Genomic DNA, 20,627 nt, shown 5'->3' on the forward strand with positions numbered 1-20,627 from the left:
AAGTCCTAAGACATAAGATGAAATACCTAATGCCTAATACCTTAGAGATGTAAGATGAAATACCTAATGCAAAATAATGTACATTTTCTATATATGCAAGAGCTGATAAATAAGACTTTAGTAGGAATTCGCAGTTCGCGCCGCATTAAGGACTGGAGTTTTCCAGCGTATTTATAATTTCACCAGTATTTAAAGCTATTTAACACCTTACACCAACATTTAAAAACAAAACATATATCACTTCGGCAGTTTAGTGTCCCTTTTTCAGCTAAGAATTTCGATGAAAATATTCTTAAAGCGTACGTGCGATTTTTGCTGCAAATCAATGTTCTGCGTAAACCCAAGTTAAATTTACATAAAACTTCCCTGAGGCAAAGGAATTGGTTCAAACGTCATAGAAGTGTCCCCTAACCAAATCTGTATCATATCCAATAGTATCTTTATTTTCACAGATGCAATGAAAAATGATATGATGAAATGAAAGATATTTTCATTATGTTAATAAGTGACTAAATCAAACCTTTCTTCAACAAGTTTTAATAGCTCTCTATATAGCAGCTTGCACAAGTATGGAAATTTGAACACTATTATGTTTGAGCAGTCTTACTAGACATTCTGAGTCTTGACTATATATCTTCTTACGGGAACCACACATTTCACAGCATATATTGACATCTTCTTAGCGTACTTTCTTGCCAAAATCATACCGATCAAATACTTTGGTAACAAAGTACATTAGATCAGGCTTTCCATGCGGAATGTAGATTAACAGCTATTCGGCCGAGCTTTGTGAAAGAAAACTTTATACGTTCCACATATCAGAAAGGATTCAGTTCATGTTTCCCGCTTCACCTCTACCTTACGTGTATAATCTAAGAAGTAATAAATAATACGTAACGCGTATATAATACGTATATGAAATATACTCAGTGAATTTTCCGTATGGGACGGCTGTTAATAGACTTAGTGGCCGTAAAAAGTTCTTTCCGTTCTTGGACTCAGTTTTGATGGAGTCAGCTACTAAAGTTACAAGTTGGTGTGAGTGGTATTTCACCTTTCATATTACTTTGTTGCATACTATGATCCTATTAATCTTGACTGTAACTGATATAGTGTGCTTTAACTATAGACGACGGCTCAATCTTATATATTACAACTAATCAACATTTGTGTTAGGTGATAATGAAAACAACTTTAACGAGTGCGAAAGATTATTTTCATTTTTGAAAGGAAAATTTAATAATCTGTCTGTAATGTTCAATGCCTTCTTTAAAATAAAGAAATAACTTTCTGATATCTAAAGAACTCTTTTTTGTTGTTATCTTAGTGCTTTTAAAATATAACGTAAATTTGTTTATTATTTTGCATGACTGATTTTTTTAAATGATATACATTTGTATACACAGCGTGAAGGCTGTATCTAGTTATAAATAGAATAAAGGGATACAATGCAAGAAATTCCCGCGAGTTTAAAAATAGATTATCGACAAACGATATGATATATAAACTATATACTGGTACATATAATACTATTGTATTTTTGTTTATTTGTACTTTCTACTTATAAACAACCAAATATAAAACCGCAAATGTTGACACTTTCTATTTCTAAACATTTACACCTATAAATCTTTTTGTAGAACATTTACAGGATTGGAATAAAGTAAAAGAAAAAAAAACACTTAAATTAAATCATTCTATATTTAAACGCCAGATTTATTTATGATATTACGTAATAGGAAAGGACGTTATAATTTAGTTTGACTATACATGTAATTTGCTGTATATATATGAATATATGACTAAATTTATGTTTTTGAAATTTCCATGGCTCATAATTATGTATACTAGTACATGGGATTTCCCTTTTTAAGGTTATGTTATCATGTGCGCAGAACACATTATACGTACATTAATACAGTCATGATCCTAATATAAATCGCCGCTGTCCATTGTTTGTGTTATTGGCCGATTTATAGTTCAACACAGGTTTTTTGGGCTAAAGCCAGAGAAAAAAAAACAACTTTGAAATGTATTTCTGACGTAATGTGTTCAAATACTTACCGTTGGAAGAGTTTAATTTAACCTCATGTAAGAAGGCAATGGTCGCTGATGCCAGGGATTGACAAGTGTAGGGATACCGTTGTATTTTGTTTCCTCTAGCATGACGCTTTACCTTTTGCGTGAGGTTTGCATCTTTTATGGTACCAATGATTTTATATGGTAGGTTGGACGATTACAGTCAGGGGACGGGCTCGTAGTGTCCATGTTCATCTTGGATGGATTCTGATCCCGGTCTACCCAAACATTTGAGTAACATGTGTTTACATAGCAAGAAACTGCGCATGTTCTAGGGAACTAAATGTGTCGTGTGGTTGTAGTATGCACATATTAATAAGGGTGTAATTAGACCCGACTTAATCTAAATATTTTAAAACTATATTGAAGAGAACATTGCCAGACTCTAACCCTTTCCTAGTCATTCATACCTATAGTCATTAATGGTATCGCAGTCAGTGTGCTACCAGACATTGCACATATCACACCGAATATCATTGCAGGTCATGCCAGTGTATGAAAAAGTACCCAAGGGACGGCTGCAGAGATTTTTTTAAAGATATTGATCAGCTTAGATTTCCAACATCAAGTGAAATAGCAAGAAAAAAAAGGGAATAAAAGCAACATAGTTCTTACCTTTATTCTTTTTGCAAGGTGTGCCGTTTTCAGCCAAATGTTACACTTTGACAATACTTTTACTATATATGGAACATTGGAACATGAAAACAATCATGACAACAACAGTCTTAGACATGGTTAAATTACATGAAATGGCAGAACTGAAAAATAATCTCAAGGGAAATAACTAGTAAACACCCAGTGAAATAAGTGTGTTGAGGTTTTTGTTTGTTTGTTTGTTTGTTTGTTTTGGGTTTAACGCCGTTTTTTCAACAGTATTTCAGTCATGTAACGGCGGGCAGTTAACCTAACCAGTGTTCCTGGGTTCTGTACCAGTACAAACCTGTTCTCCGCAAGTAACTGCCAACTTCCCCACATGAATTATCAGAGGTGGAGGACTAATGATTTCAGACACAATGTCGTTTATCAAATAGTCACGGAGAACATACGCCCCGCCCGAGGATCGAACTCGCGACCCCGCGATCCGTAGACCAACGCTCTTACCTACTGAGCTAAGCGGGCGTTAAGGTTTTTGGTTAACACGTTTATTAATTGCAAACGCTGGGGGAGTTATTGATGGTTCTTACCATAATCTGATTTCAAGAGAAAGATATTTTAGGTGACTTGCGGCTGACGCATGCAGACTTTTCAAATAAGTAAAGCTGTTTACAGAAAATTCAGTGGTTTTAATTTTTGGAAGAAATGTTACCAGTTTCTTAAATTATACATGTCATTCTATATGGTCAATTCTATTTTACTTGAGGTCAGTTGAACACATCTGCACACAAAGATTTTATAGATTGTTTTTGTTTTTATGTGGTTCAGAGTCACATAGACACAGTTTTGGTCATATGCAGACATTTCCAGATTTTTATTGTGGAGCCAGGCATTGTTTCAGGTATGGATAGGTAGAACCGGGTAGAACCACATACTTTCTCACATGAATACTTCTTCATCCCGAGTGAGGCTTCGAACCTACTTTCGGAAGTGATTCAAATGCAGACCTAACCTCTCCGCTACCGAGACACTGGTTTTGATCTTATTCAGCGCATAAGGTCCACCATGTTTCACCTATAGTCTTAGAAATCATTGGAAAACTCTGGATCTTTATACCAAAATGGAATAGAAGCATTAATCAAACAGAAGTCAGTTCAGTTATATCTTTTGGATGAAATATACTTTTGATGTAGTCTATCCATTCCTACCTGAATTCACATTTCATTCAAAGGATTGACTGACTATGGACGATAATGATGATGATGATTATGATGATGATACTAGATCTAGTAATGATAAATAATAGTACAATGATTTAATTTAATTGTAAGAGGATTGAATGCTCTGCTAGTAGCCAGTCTTACATAATAAATTATGCCATGGTCCTAATATACAAAGATTACGCAATTCAATACGTAGTGTGTCGCGTAGGTGGGAAAATGAAGAACATGAAACTAAATGCGCCTTTCGAATAAACTCTTTCTTAGGGGCATATCATAGCAGAAATAAAAATACTTTTTTGCCAATATAAAAGTTATTTATTTGTTAACACTGCAGCAAAAGCACTTAAAACTGTTTTTCAGAAAATAACAATGTTACTTTTCTTGTTGCAAACGATGTCTACCGTTTCTTTTTGTTTGTTTGTTTTAGTTTGTTTCTGTCTTCAAAATATTTCCCTAGATCTAAATATCTGGCTTTCATTTGAAATGTATCAAGATGTTGAATTTACCTCGATATGATTTTGAAGAGAGGAAAGCTTAAAAACTGAAAATCTGGCTTTTAAGAACATTAAGATTCATTGTATTCTAAATGTTTAATATATTCTGTATCGATATTTTTCAAATGTGAGGATACGTTGCAGCAGAAATCGTCTTAAACATAAATTGATATACTTGTAAGACAAAAAGAAAAATGAAACAAATAAAATATAGTAAACATCAGAAAAGACAATTCAGCAAAGTACAACAGAATTATTATTATTATTATTATTATTATTATCATTATATAACATAAGTTACAATAAATGATAAAATACCAATGACCTGTTAATGTCTGAGTTCAAAAGTACAACACAAAGATGATGAACACAGAATATGAAACAATTGAAATGAATGCAACCAATCACTGACAACAATTGCTTTTATCGTTAAAAGTAAACGTCATTCAGGTAAGATTATGAGGCAATATTAGGTGGATAAATGTAGAACAGTTTTGATACTTTATGTTCAATCCTAAATGGTGAATAATGTTGTGAATGGAAAAACAAGTGGAAAAACCAAAGGCAGAACGTCAAGTATTCTCCAGGATTCATTTGCCCGTTCCAGGAAAGGAATACAGAAAACCGAAAGTGAAAAAGTTACCATAGCTTCTAGATCCGCATGTTCTTTTCCTTATTCCAGAAAAAGTGTATGTACTCAAGACTACAAGCAATCCCTAGTGAACTCCTTGAAATACCAAACATGACAATCATAACTTGAACTTTCTTTTTCTCAAGTTTCGTGCGATGGCGTTATGTTTATAATGCTGTCTGTGTAGGTAACGAAGTATGTGACCTAAATGATGGGTTAAAAATCTTACTTTCATGTACAAACTAAAATTAATAATGGAAACCATTGATTGAAATTCTGCTAATATAAAATAGTAAAATTTACTGTTTACTTTGCCTATATGTATATTGTAACAGTTTAACCCTGTCGTATCTTTGCCGTGGAATTGTTTTTCACATGACTGAGACTAGCTACGTAATTATTCTAAAGTTTGGTTTGTGTCATAAAACAACCTATATATAATATCAGTATTGTAGTGGACGGATAAAACACTGCCTCTAACATGTCTGAGTCTGCAAATTATATATTAGTTTTCACTTTACAATATCTAACAACGAAATCTTTAAATTCTGTGTCCAGTTATCGATTTTGGTCTGATTAATTGATAAATTTAACACGAGATATAACATAGAAAATGCAAACAAGAAACAATGAATATAAGGTAGCAGGGTACACTTAGGGTCGAAAATTTTGGGCACGACCGGGCTTACATGTAGCGAGTCGCAATATTGCACTTCCCTAATAAGCAGATTCAGGATGGCCACTTTATAAATTGCATGCATGTTTTGTGCTTTTAATTAATTGCAAGATCAGGACTCTCATACAAGAATACAGAAAGTTATCAAAACGAAAGTTTTACATATTCCATTAATAATAGCATGCCAAAATCATCAATTTTGCACCTTTTGAACAGCCTGCAATGATCCCGCTGCAGGAACAATGCCCAATTTCATTGCATTTCTCAATTTAATAGTCCCTACTGAACTACAGGATATAAAGGGAATGGGGCCCATCCAGCTCGTTTTTTTCCACAAAATAGCGAAAACGTTCCTGAGTATCAGTCAACAAGCACGGAATCCTTCCGTGATTTGAATTTCCCGCGCCAAGGTGACTCACCGATTCGTACAAAGCTAGCAGCAGTTAGTTTTATAACTTACATCAGAATTTTACGTGTATCGGCTGTTTAAATTTTCTAAAGAATTAACAATCATTTTCTCTCACCTTAATTTACAGACAACCAAAATCACGAAGTTCTAATTACAACACATTGACGGGGGCCAAAATTCGAAGTGTACCCTGCTACCTTAAGATTTTTCAGTTAATGAACAAAAGAGGGTTTTGCTAGTTCTGAACTTTTATATATCTTTTGCAAATTGAACCCAATAAAAATGTTTTCAATAGAATGAACATAAGTCTGTATGTGAGCGTCTAAACTTGCACACCCCAAACGCACAAATTTAGCCAAATTTACAAATTGTCGCTACGAGACAAAGAACGTACATTACATCCGTTTTTATCATTTTCCGGCATGATTTAACGTATTTTGTCATTACGAATGATATAAGGGCAATTTTGCATCATTTTGCCAAAATAAAATGTCCCCACCCTCTATTTTCCTATTTCATGGGGTCCCCACCGTCCGAACATCCCCCTGATTGACGAAATGCATAGCTGGTGGGCCAGATATGTGCTATGTTGGTTAATAATGATAAAAAATATGTTTTTACTGTACTAGAGTTCTGTTAATGGTGCTAGAATCTAAATAAATCGTATGCATGTATTTTGACTTTTATGCTTATATGTGTCCTCACCGTAACATTTTTTGAGCTGCTGTGCCGTCAGGTAACGTTTTAAGTCCTCAGAAAGTTTAGAATATCGAAGAAGAGGTTCTAAACTGTGTGAAACCGCACAATTTTAAGAATTCTTTCAAAATTTAATTTTGGCAGATTTCCCTTAAGGTAGCAGGGTACACTTAGGGTCGAACAATTTGGGCACGACCATGCTTACATGTAGCGCGTCGCAATATTGCACTTCCCAAATAAGCAGATTCAGGATGGCCACTTTATAAAGTGCGTGAATGTTTTGTGCTTTTAATTAATGACAAGATCATGACTCTCATACAAGAATACAGAAAGTTATCAAAACGAAAGTTTTACTTATTCCATTAATAATAGCATGCCAAAATCATCAATTTTGCACCTTTTGAACAGGCTGCAATGATCCCGCTGCAGGAATAATGCCCAATTTCATTGCATTTCTCAATTTAATAGTCCCTACTGAACTACAGGATATAAAGGGAATGGGGGCCCATCCAGCTCGTTTTTTTTCACAAAATAGCGAAAAAGTTCCTGAGTATCAATCAACAAGCACGGAATTAACAATCATTTTCTCTCACCTTAATTTACAGACATCCAAAATCACGAAGTTCTAATTATAACACATATTGACGGGGGCCAAAATTCGAAGTGTACCCTGCTACCTAAGATATATAGATTGAAAACGACCGGAAATGCTTAAAACTCTAGGCGAAAAAATTTCAGTGTTGAGCAGTTGTACTGTGAAGTCATTGATTTTTATCACATAGTTACATCCTTCGTGCCAAACAAAAGGTTGTAAAAAACTATTAATCATGAAAACAAAGGACCTTATAATTATTTTTGACAAAGGGCAACATTTCGATAGATGTAGATGAGAAATAGATGATCATTGATACCTAAATGGCATGAAATCAACAGTGAAAATGAAAACTATTTACTTTCGAACCATTTTACATAAAAGTCATGATTATTTTAGGCGTGTTTACTTTTGCTAATTAGTGTTTACTTATGTACCTCTGTATGTCCTTCATTTATTGACTGTTTAATCTTTATGCACAGTCATGTCTTATTTTGGAAATACAGGAAAAGGAAAACCGAAAATAAAAGCAGAGCTTCCATTACGAATATACCAAGAATATGCTAGACGAAGTCTGACGTGTTTACTTCCTAGTTTTCATATAAAACTATGTCTGAATTATTTAAGAATACTATTGATACTATTGATAAGTTATGTATGTACTCGTTATGAAATAGTTTTCTTTCTTGTGTAAGAACTGCATATTTGAAGGTATTGAGATGTTTTTCATTGATTACATTTCAGAAAAATCCCTTCTCAGCCACGGAAATAGAACAATTCTCTTCAGCCTCTAGTGATATCTGATGCGCTAATAAGATTCATGATTACGATACATGATTACTTCATTGTATTAAATAATTTCTTAATTTACTAGATATTAGTTACAAGTTGCAAGCAAATAAACCGAAATGCACCAGTTGTAACAAGATAAAGGTTATATTACGAAATCAACAATGTACATGCAGGTACAAATCAGTCCTTTTAACATAAATATCAGGAAGAGACAAATATTAACAGTACTTCACTTATGTTAATGACATCAGTTGCATAATATTATTCAATGACTAAGTAGTTTGATATGTCTGCTAATGTATTCAGGGCGATATTTACTCTGTATCTGAGTGATCTTCGCCATATCTTGCTCCCGCTCCAGCTAACGTCATACATATATTACTATATGAGAGGCAACGTGCAAGATCAAAAGGCGTGCTCCCGTCAAATGCCCGTGCATTTATATCACATGCTTTGTGACGTAATAATATTTTAACTAAATTGATATCACCTTTTAGACAAGCATTGTGCAGAACAGATCTGCCCGTTTTCCATTCCTTCATGTTTACATCAATGTCATTTTTGATCAAAATTTCAATAATATCTATATGTCCATTAATTGCTGCTAAATGAAGGCATGTTAGTCCGTCATAATTCGTGACTTTGAAATCTTGAGGAATGTTTTGGTATGGTAGTTCATACTTGTTTTGTTTTGTTTCACTATATCGTACTGGTTCAAGCAATGATGTCAATACATCCAAACGTCCATCCCGGCATGCAATATGTAAAGCGGTGTTACCATCTTTGTCTTGTGACGTCACATTTGCTCCAGCAATCACCAATCTTCTCGTGACTTTAGGCTGATTAGTTATTGCTGCTAAATGTAACGGTGTCTGAAAGAGCAGATTTTGAAATGAAATCCATCTATATGTTGGTGACAGTGATATAAAAATCATACATTCCCTCGTCTTCTGCAGAATTATTGCCATATGCAACAATGTGTCTCCATCACTGTCCTGTGAGTAGATTGTCAATGGATCAATGTCTTTGAGTTGATTGTCAGTAACATTAAAATCATCATTTCCATTCAAGGAATCATCAATATTATTTTCTGAATGGCCAACACTTAAGGAATAATCAGGCTCCTGTTCTGTTTCTAATACAGACTGTGATAAATCATCATTCCGGTTAATCTTTTTCATTTGAAATGGACACTCGACATTTTTTCGACGCGGAATTAATTCTTCTTGTAATTCATCACTGACGTTCTTTTCTGCTGACCTCTCATTTAGTCCCTTAGAGTATTGTGGTGATTCAGGTACCGCTTCTAAAGTATTCTTTGTCAAACTATCATTGCCACACATTATTCTGGTCGACTTAAACGTCTGTACTTTTCGTAATGTTTTCTCTTTCTCTGTTCCAAAATAAAATTTTACAGTTTGCCCATAATCTTACCTATGAACATGTATAAAATGAAGAAATTAAAAGCAGCATAAACAAAGTTAAGTTGCTTTTGCAGGACAGGACGGGCAGAGCAGGTAGCGAACCTAATCAAGGTGTTATAAAAGAGACAATGTAAGTAAAAAGGTTACAAAATACTTGGTAATGATAAAATAATAAAATAAAACATACAAAGGGTCAATCAGAGTTATCAGCACGCCAGTCTCATCAACATATTGATTTATTTATCATTTTACTTAGATCTTGGGAACCTATGTTGCATAAAGCTGTAAGACCTTTAATGGTACATAACCATAACTATTAATAAAATATCATGTATTAAATTACCATAAACCAGAAGAAAGCAAGTAAATCAATGTAAACAATCTAATGAATAAAGAAAACTATCATAGCTAATTTGAATCAGTTATGAATGTAAACATATAATCTATCAATTATTTTGATATCAAACTTTAATAGCAAGTTTCAAAATTATCTACAGTAGTATAAGTTTGTGGTATAATTATACATATATAAAATCGATTTTACCTGAAATGATTACCTTCTATGACGCAGTTTTCTAGTCTATCCAGTTTAATTGATAAAGTTACTCTAGTTATATGAAAATTACTTTGGAAATTTGGAAATAAGATTTTGGTTTTCCAGCAACATTTTTGTTTGGTCAGCAAAACTGTTTTTAGCCTTTTGTCTTAATAAACCTGAGACTCATCAGGTGTAACTTGGGTAAAAAAGAGATATTACAGAATATGACTTCATTTTTTTTTCTAATAAAGGATATACAAAATTAATGTTGTTGCAATACAGATGTATATAGATTGGTGTGTACTGTAAGCTAATCATAATCGAATAGTGGTGAGAAAGCTTACCCCACCTGAGTACCACAATAGGCAGAGCATAAAAGATAAATTGTAGGTTCGAATAATGGGCGATATGTTTGTTATCCCTGGTGATAGAATATGGACAATATGTGTCAGTTCATCCGTCCACAACCTCTAAATCATGAGTGGAGGTTTGCGTTTATTACACGCAGATATCAAAGCATCTGGGGTAGATAACATGTCAACGTTAAAAAACATGATATAATGTAGAACTTACAAGAGTTTGGAAGCATAAAGCACCACCAAGCAAACTCGGTAAACTTATATTTATGATTTATGTTATTGGTGTTCATGCTCTAGGCACGTACTTTTCACTCGTTTCGCAGTGTTGTACGATAACTATCATCTGTAGTATTAACAGTCATATTAAGTTATCTTAACCTGTTCTTCGCAACACTAACTAATGACTGGATTTCTTTCATTTCGGCTTATAATGCTTTTTGTTGTCTGAATCCATCCAATATCGTATATTTGTCTTAATCTGTTCCAAAGCATATACCTCTGAATACATAAAGTTCTACAAACATGCCCATACAAAGGGTGTATATAAAGATAATTCCTACCAGGAAAGTAAAACATTGAAAGTAAGACATATGAGCTGCGCCATGAGAAAACCAACATAGTGCGTATGCGACCAGCATGGCTCCAGACCAGCCTGCGCATCCGCATCATATTGCAATTAGAGAAACTGTTAGCGAACATATCAGTAAACCAAGTCATATCGGTAAATCAAGTATTTTTCATATCTCATATCAGTAAACTAAGTCTTTTACATATCAGTAAATCAAGTCTTTTACATATCAGTAAACCAAGTCATATCAGTAAACCAAGTCTTTTACATTCAGTAAACCAAGTCATTTACATATCAGTAAATCAAGTCTTTTACATGATATAATAGGTAAACCAAGTCATATCAGTAAACCAAGCCTTTTACATAGCAGTGAACGAATGTATGCGAGATTTATAGAGAACAAGTTCCAATTTGAAATTACATGTCGTCCAAAGATATCGTATTTCTAAAATGAGATAATAAAAAAATACTATCATCATTCGTTATTGTCTGTACATGCTATCAATAAGGTAGCATCAGGAAGGTCTAATACGTATCAGTTGTTCCAGGTAGCATGTACAAATAGTAATGAATGACGATAGTATTTTTTTATTCTCTCATTTTAGAATTGTATATATATGGAAAAAATAAATGCGTCATTTTAAGTTATATCTAGTGATGCGCTGGACTAAATTTGTGTTAATTCCCATTGACCGGTCGGATTTCATACATGGTTTTTCACAAAAAATAAACATGTATATTTTTTATTGTTCCGCCGGAATATTTTGATTTTTTTGATAATCAATCGGTTATTTATAAACCTGACACAAGCAATATTTTGGTTATTGCCAAAACGAGAGATAACCTCACTTTTATTCATTGCGCTGCAGTATTTATTTTATACATGTATATAAATAAAGGGATTTAAATGTGGTATAGTTAAATGTCAGTAACCTGTCTAGTTATCTCAACTGTAAAGATGTAGGCGACGTGTAAAATGAATATTGTTTACTTAACTTGTTTGTTTCCTTCAGTGTTTAACAATATTCATTGTAGATAAATTCTTTTTTTTATAAATAGATATCCACAATCTCTTTTTCATTTTCGTCACTATTTCTAATATAAAATGTCGCACTAAGAAAATGGAGTTCCCAATTTAAACGTTCTTCTATAGTTTAAGTTTGTATTTAGCCTGACTTTGACCCTAAAAACTAGCTGAGTGTCAAAGCTGAAACTTACTCCGTCTTATCTAAATCTTAGCCACGGTGGATACTTGCCGGACATTAAGTAATCCCAATTAACATTAAAGACCATAAGGACTTTAAATAGCTTTTTAACCGCCTCGATAGCCTAGTGGTAGAACGTCCGCTTCGAGTGCGGAAGGTCGTGGGTTTGATCCCCGGCCGCGTCATACCAAAGACGTGAAAAATGGTACCAGTAGCTCTCTTGCTTGGCGCTCAGCATTAAAGGGAAGATACTGGCTTCTTCTCTCATACCCTCGTGGCGATGGATTCCATCAGGAATGAGGTGTCGAGAGTGATTAATATAAATTGTAGAACTTCCTTCACAATCGGCCTAAAATAAATTATGTATAAACTAAATAGCCTTTCCGATCATTAGCTTTTTATAGACCAGGCGACTTTTTACTAATATTTCTATGGTTGAAGGTTAAGGATTTCTCCACGTTGTACGTTATGCGTCAATTCAGGTGATGTTTAGTTGACTAAAATTGAGTTACTTCCCCTTGACCGGTAAAATTCTGAGATTTTATGTTTGAAAACAATTATTTGGTTTTCCAAAAATAACATTTCACAAAAAATAAAGATGAATATTTTCTATTGTTCCTCCAAATATTTTGATTTTTTTTTTGAAAATCAATCGGTTATTTATAAACTTGACACGAGCACTTATGCTAAAACGAGAGATAACCACACATTTATTTATTGCTTTAATATTTTATTGCTACATAATTAAAGGCATTTAAATATGGCAGAGTTATATGAGCCGTGCCATGGGAAAACCAACATAGTTGGTGTGCGACCAGCATGGATCCAGACCAGCCTGCGCATCCGCGCAGTCTGGTCAGGCTCCATGCTGTTCGCTTTTAAAGCCTATTGTAATTGGAGAAACTGTAAGCGAACAGCATGGATCCTGACCAGACTGCGCGGATGCGCAGGCTGGTCTGGATCCATGCTGGTCGCACACCCACTATGTTGGTTTTCCCATGGCATGGCTCATATGTCAGTAACCTGTCCAGTTATCTCAAGTGGAAAGTTGTAGGATCCTTGGATGTTTGAAACACTTTTCTACATATAATATTATTGAAGATAAATTCTTCTTTTTTTATAAATAGATATCCCATCTCTTTTTAATTCCCAATTTAAACGTTCCTTTATAGTTTAAGTTCGTATTTAGCCTGACACTGCCCCTAAGAACAAGTTAAGTGTCAAAGCTGAATTTTATTCCGTGTTATCTAAATCTTAGCCACGGTGGACACTTGCCGGACATTAAGGATTTGAAGACCATCGAAACAAAACTCACATGGCCTTTCACAGACTTTCCGATCATCAGCTTTTTATAGATCATGTGACTTTATGGTTTAAGGTTAAGGATTTCTCCACGTGGCCTTTTTGTTGGATACATCCCCAGTACTAGTCAAGCTATATATATATATATATATATATATATATATATATATATATATATATATATATATATATATATATATATATATATATAAAGTATTATAAATATTATAACATGGCCATCTTAAGGTTATCGCATGAAATAGCTCTTTGTGTTGAATCATGTTAATTATGGAAAGGAAATCCGAAAATGGCTAGTTACTAAAATTACTCATATGAGGTACTGCCAGGTTAACAGGACAAGTATTTTATAACATAATTATTTACATGTAGGTCTTGTGACATGTAAAAGGAGTAGACATCTACTTGTATCAAGGCATTTCCCATGAAGCTTTTTCATAAGACACACATGCGTGTCCAGAATGTGTCACAAGGTCTGGCCGATGTGTTGCACTCCGTATAAGGTTGAAGGCTCGAATTCTGGGCAAAGTTTTCGCTTTCCATGTTGTTTCGTCTTTTTTCTCTGATTTATGTGGGAAAGTTGTCAGTCAGTTGCAGGTCACCGGTTTATATAGGGTCAAGTTGTCCGCTGTTAGAGGACAGCAGATTGGTACTGATCAGGAATCTAGAAACACTGACTCGACTGAATGACCGCACGCGGTAAATGCGGTATAATGCTACTATCATGTATGAAATGCCGTTAAAACGGCAATAACCGCTCCTCCCCTCAAAAAAAATATTAATAGAACAACAAACGGACCCCACCCACTAGACAGGTCTTTTTTATGAGTAGCGGCTGTAGTTTGGTTGGAAAAAAAACTGCACGGAAACCAGAAATATTTAGTGATACATTTGCTTACAGGATATTGCTATTCCTGTTGTAAAACCCATAAAGTATGTATCAAAATTAAGCCGTGCAATGTTTTCCGTTAATTTTGTAATATTTTACAAGTGATTGGCTGAATGCATGATTTCTTAATACAAGTTGTCAGTGAGCATTTGGCCCCAACATAATTTTAATCTACTTTTTCTAACATAATCTTAAAATACTTTTTTAACAGGATCCCGGCATGTATAGCTGGGGAAACATCATTGTATAAACGAGGCAATATAACACAACATTACAACCTTACAACTCAAGAAAATATGTTGAAGTATGAGTAATACTTATGAGAGTTATCATTTTGCACATTTCTCGGAAACATACATTTTGCTATTTTACTTTCGTGGGGTTGAATCTGTAGTTTGGATTCGTCACTTGGGAAATATGCGTGAAGAAATAAATCGCAGTTTAATACTCTTCACTTAGGTATGAAATACATTGGTTTAATTAATAGTGTGTATGCCGAAGACCCCCACGCGTACTTTGAACAAAGCGAGGAGGAGTCATAACCAAATGATTTTATTGAACCGAAATTTTTAACATAAGTTACGCCAACGCCAGCCATTTTGCAACATAAACTATCAATCGAACTAATGTATAAGTGAAAGTTCATGAAATGTTTAGAAATTTTAAAATTTAGATATATTCGAAGAATTAGCGTAGATATCAACCAACGTAAAATTCGGTGTTCTCAAGTGCAGATAAACAAATTTAACTTTGGCACTTGATTTAATCATATTTTATTGCTCCTGAAATATAATTTATAGCACATATACATAACAAGAAATATCTTTAAAAATGATGGTCGGCGAATTGTAAGAAGGAAAGAAGTTTATGAATTTTTCATCTAACATTCATCTTTCATCTAACATTTTTCAAATTGCAAAACTAAACACCGAACTGTAACAATTTAAACGGTTCTCTTTTAATTTTTCGCAAAGGTTTCATAGGGTTGCAATTTTGTTTCGTTTATCCTTAGACGAATAATTACAGCAGTAGTTTGATGAAGATTCATGAAGCGGTTCATGAGAAGAGGTCATTAAACGTGTTTATACTTTAGCTAAATTGGTCCCTATCCCCATTTGTAACAAAATAGCAGGAGACCTTACGATATTGTTACACATCGAGTTTGATAAAAATCAATTACATTTTAGTGGTTAATGCGAAGAAAGGCATATCTACTTTTAGCTATAGTGGTCCCTAATAGGGCCCAAGTTCCTAAATAAAATTTGGAAGAGGACCTTATAACGATGCTCCAGACCAAGTATGAAAAAGATCCACCAAGCTGTTCATGAGACGCTGTATAAAGACATTTCTAGTTATAGCTCTAGCAGCCCCTAAAAGGGGTCAAATGTCTCAGCTGAACAAAGTTGGTTGCGGTCCTAATAAAGATGCTACAAATCAAGTTTGATTAGAATACATGAGAAAAAATCAATTAAAGAATTTTTTTATTTATTATTTTTATTTCTTTCTAAAATAGGCCAACTGATCATTAAAAATTGCCTATTCGCTATTCATGAATCTTTGGACAATGACGTCACACCTGTAAAAAAGTGAAGGTCAAGCAAAACATACAGTTGTAATTATTTCAATATTTCTGTTTCATAAACAAAGTCTGACCGTAGTCATATCACATAGATAAACTGTATGCAGCGTACCTTAATTTCAGTGTAATGAGATTCAGTCATTATATAGCATATATATAATGAAACAGGTTTCAACTGAGTTCAATATTTGCATACTATACTAAAGAAAAATATTCATATATAATAAATCAGTTAAATAATTTATAACAAATATATCAAAGCAAACAAGTACTCATTTTAATATACAATCTGAATAAGTCACAAAAGCAAGAAACCTTTTCATATACAGACGACAATTGTAACAAGGAAAATCTTTTAAAAAGCACTTCTCTACATAGAAGACTCTTATCACACCCTTATTCGTGTGATACGCAGACCGTATTCAGCTCTTTCTTTAATTTGATATATGTTGGTATTTGAACAAGTTTTTATCATATTTATTAAACTTACTTATCATTTTGAGATATATCAATATTCTTGCTAAATATACTGAGCCAAAGTTAGCTTTAAAACTGTGAACAGCGTCGTTTAGGATAAACGCTTTGTCTACATTTCACTCAGCGTAGCACAATCAACAGAGTGAAAGAAATTGACACTCTCGTCCAATCAGGAAGAGTGTTGCATAAATCTTCCATTTTGATAAATTATCTATAATGCGTTATCAAGTAGTTTGATTTGCAAACTGAAGTCACATGGCATAGGTAACGAAAACGAATTTAGACGGCGTCGCCGAATAAGTAACAAAAGCAAATGGGTTGGGCTACAAGTTATTACAATAGAAGTCAGCCCTTCCCAAGTGCGTAACATTAATAGCAAATGAAAAATTTGTTAAATTTAGCATTCCTTATACAAAGATATATGATATAGTAATGATAGTGATAATAATTACAAAGATAAAAAGATGAAGGAGAAGAAGAAGAAGAAGATGGGAAATATTATGATGATGATATCAATGTAGTAACAAAATGATAACAATAATAGTATTTATGATAATAATTACACGATGATAATTAATAAGTTTTAGTATTAATCAAGTTATGGTTGTAATCGTTATAGATGAGTTGAAGAAGAAAAGAAACAAATATGCTGCTCCATATCCCCGAGTGCCTACCCAGTAATCACAAACATCCTGTCCCAAAGTAACGTAAAAATGACAAGAGGACATAGGAAATACATTATGTACTGTCGAAACGTCTTGTGTGTTTGATATAGTTTTGAACTTCATTGAAAAGAGTAGTGTCATCTTCTATAGAAATAATATCATTGCCATATAATAGCTTATTGACACTTAGTGGATGAAATAATCTTGTTTTAGTAAAAAGTTCTCTTCTTTGATGTGAAAAACGAGTGCATTTAAAGAAGAAGTGTTCTGCGTCTTCCGTTTCGGATCCGCAGTCGCAGTTTGGATTTTCTCTGATGTGATTATTAAACAAGTCGGCGTTTAAATTACTGCACTTGTTTCGTATCCTAGCGTGAAACACAGAGTATCGTCTGTCACCGATTAAGTTGATTATAAATATCTATGAGTTGAAAAACTGTGGAATGTCCTGGTAGAAACCCTGATTGACTTTTGTATATTAAATTGTTTGACATTAAAAAATTGTGCACGTATTTAAAAATAACACGCTCCATGACTTTACCTACCCAACTGATTAAAGAGATTGGTCTATAGTTAGATGTATTTGCCTTTTCAATATCAGACACAGAAAAAGTTTGATCATTATTTACAAAGGTTGGGATAATGTTATTTCCTTTTGAGTTTTCTTTGACTAACATTTTAACAATTTTCCAATATTGACGCGGATCTGTGTTGGTGAGGTCATTCAAGGTCAATTCTATGTTACTATAAAATAGCTCTTTTGCATGTTTTATCATATTGTTTACTTTTTTGCGTGTACATTTATATTTGTGCCAATCAGAATCTTTTCCGGAACGAATTGCGGTGGTTTTCAGTCGATCACGTTGTCGCGAGGATTTACGTATCTCTGAATTGTACCAAGGCTTGTCATTAGGACGGACAGTAACAAAAGATGACGGTATACATGTTCTTGCTAATTCTAGAAATTTGCTAACAAAAGAGTCGCATGCGTTATTAAGAGTGTCGTCGTATAAAAAGGACCAATCAGTTGCTTGTATCAGATTATTAAACATTTCAAAATCGGCGCGTTTATAATTCCATACTTTTCTTTTAAAAGGTATATTATGTTGGAGGTTAATTTCAATATGTACATATGTACTGTAATGGTCGCTTATATAATTTTCTGTTTTTGAACACCGAAATGCCATTTGAAACGGCTATAGGGTCGATTAAGGTAGTAGAGTTATTAGAGATGCGAGTTGCTTCTGTAATAAAATTAGTCATGTTGTATATCATGAGCAAGTCGTTAAATTTTGTATTGGTGTCACTAAGTTGATTTTCATTTACATCTCCAACAAGAATAATGTTATTTGATATTTTAATAGCTTTATCAATACATATTGGTAATTATTTTCAACGGTTACACGACCTTTATGGATTTTTTACGGAATCCTGTTGGGGCCATTTATAATGTCGCCGTCGCGTTTGTGGGGTCGACACACGACACGCGAAGTGACACAGCGACATTACGAAGTGACACTCGACAATCGCAAACGACGGTGACAATCCTAAACGACAATGTCGCGATAACCACTTTGAAATGTCGCCTTTCAAAAGCACGATTGTCGAGTATTGTCGAGTGTCACTTCGCGTGTCGTGTATCGTTTCGAATTGTCGCGCGTCGACCCTCACTCAAACCCACGACACGCGACATACGATATGACATTTGGAAAATGTCGCTTCGCATTGTCGAGCGTCGTTTGTGATTTGTTTGATAATGTCGCCGTCGCGTTTGCATGGTCGACACACGACAACGCGAAGTGACATCGCGACATTACGAAGTGACATAGCAACAATGCGATAGGATGCTCGACAACGCGAAGTGACATCGCGATATATTGTGCTTTTGAAAGGCGACATTTCAAAGTGGTTATTGCGACATTGTCGTTTAAGATTGTCGCCGTCGTTTGCGATTGTCGAGTGTCACTTCGTAATGTCGCTGTGTCACTTCGCGTTGTCGTGTGTCGACCCCACAAACGCGACGGCGACATTACAAATGGCCCCAACAGGATTCCGTAGTTTTTTGATATTCTATTCCGATAACCGAATTTCTGTATAGCCCAATAAAACTTATCCGAGTACGAGCTTCACGAGCGGTAGCCGCATTTGATGTAACACAGAGAGTTCCCTTATCTATTAAACATATTGCATTAAAAATATATATATATAAGGACCATCTTCTTGGAAAACATATTGCAAGTGGCCAGATGATGCGATAGCGTATATACAATTGTTATAACCTATTTGACACGTTCAATTTCGTTACTATAAACATAGTATCGTAGTTTAAGTGCGTACATTTTTATGCCACCGAAGGGAGGCATATTAGTTTTCAACTGTCCGTCCGTTCGTTCGTTAGTTCGTAAGTTAGTTCGTTCGTTCGTCACAACGTTAACTTTTTGCATGAAGTCACTTTACTCGCGAACCACTGCACCCAGGACCTTCAAACTTCACATGCTGATAGTACTTATTCAGTATACCACCCCTACTGACACTGGGGTCTCCAGGTCAAAGGTCAAGGTCACAGGGGCCAATGTTAACTTTTTGCACGAAGGCCTTTTACTCGCGAACCACTTCACCCAGGACCTTCAAATTTTATATGCTGATAGTACTTATTAAGTACACTATCCTTACTGACCTTTGGGTCACCAGATCAAAGGTCAAGGCCACAGGGGCCAACGTTAACTTTTTGCATGAAGGCACTTTACTCGCGAGTCACTGCACCCAGGATCTTCAAACTTCACATACTGCTTATTAAGTACACTACCTCTGCTGACTTTGGGGTCACCAGATTAAAGGTCAAGGTCACAGGGGCCAACATTAACTTTTTGCATGAAGGCACTTTACTCGCGAACCACTTCATCCAGGACCTTCAAACTTCACATGCTGATAGTACTTATTGAGTACACTACTGCTGCTGACTTTGGGGTCACCAAATTTAAGGTCAAGGTCACAGGGGCCAATGTTAACTTTTTGCATGAAGGCCTTTTACTCGCGAACCACTGCATCCAGGACATTCAAGCTTCACATACTGATAGTACTTATTGAGTACACAACTCCTACTGACTTTGGGGTTACCAGGGTAAAGGTCAAGGTCACAGGGGCCAACGTTAACCTTTTGCATGAAGGCACTTTACTCACGAACCACTGCACCCAGGACCTTCAAACTTCACGTGCTGATAGTACTTATTGAGTACACCATTCCTACTGACTTTGGGATCATCAGGTTAAAGGTCAAGGTCACAGGGGCCAACGTTATCTTTTTACATGAAGGCTCTTTACTCGCGAACCACTGCACCCAGGACCTTCAAACTTCACATGCTGATAATACTTATTGAGTACACAACCTCTACTGACTTCGGGGTTACCAGGTCAAAGGTC

The 20,627-nt window shown here is 34.8% G+C and overlaps 1 protein-coding gene across 2 annotated transcripts; it reads right to left on the reverse strand.

Moving 5' to 3' along the window:
* Window positions 1–2,767: 2,767 nt before the first annotated feature.
* On the reverse strand, window positions 2,768–10,284 carry LOC123558198 (NF-kappa-B inhibitor cactus-like). 2 transcript variants are annotated; one of them, XM_053542910.1, is made up of 2 exons: window positions 10,155–10,284; window positions 2,768–9,579 (listed from the first exon to the last, which is right to left on the reverse strand). In XM_053542910.1, the coding sequence occupies exon 2, from the start codon at window positions 9,527–9,529 to the stop codon at window positions 8,501–8,503; it is 1,029 nt and encodes a 342-aa protein (XP_053398885.1). In that variant the 5' UTR covers window positions 9,530–9,579; window positions 10,155–10,284; the 3' UTR covers window positions 2,768–8,500. The 2 variants fall into 2 exon arrangements, with proteins under 2 accessions (XP_053398885.1, XP_053398884.1); XM_053542909.1 differs by having other exon boundaries at window positions 2,768–9,620; window positions 10,155–10,178.
* Window positions 10,285–20,627: the final 10,343 nt, after the last annotated feature.

Source organism: Mercenaria mercenaria, chromosome 5, assembly GCF_021730395.1.
Source record: "Mercenaria mercenaria strain notata chromosome 5, MADL_Memer_1, whole genome shotgun sequence".
Classification (NCBI taxonomy): Eukaryota; Metazoa; Mollusca; class Bivalvia; order Venerida; family Veneridae; genus Mercenaria; species Mercenaria mercenaria.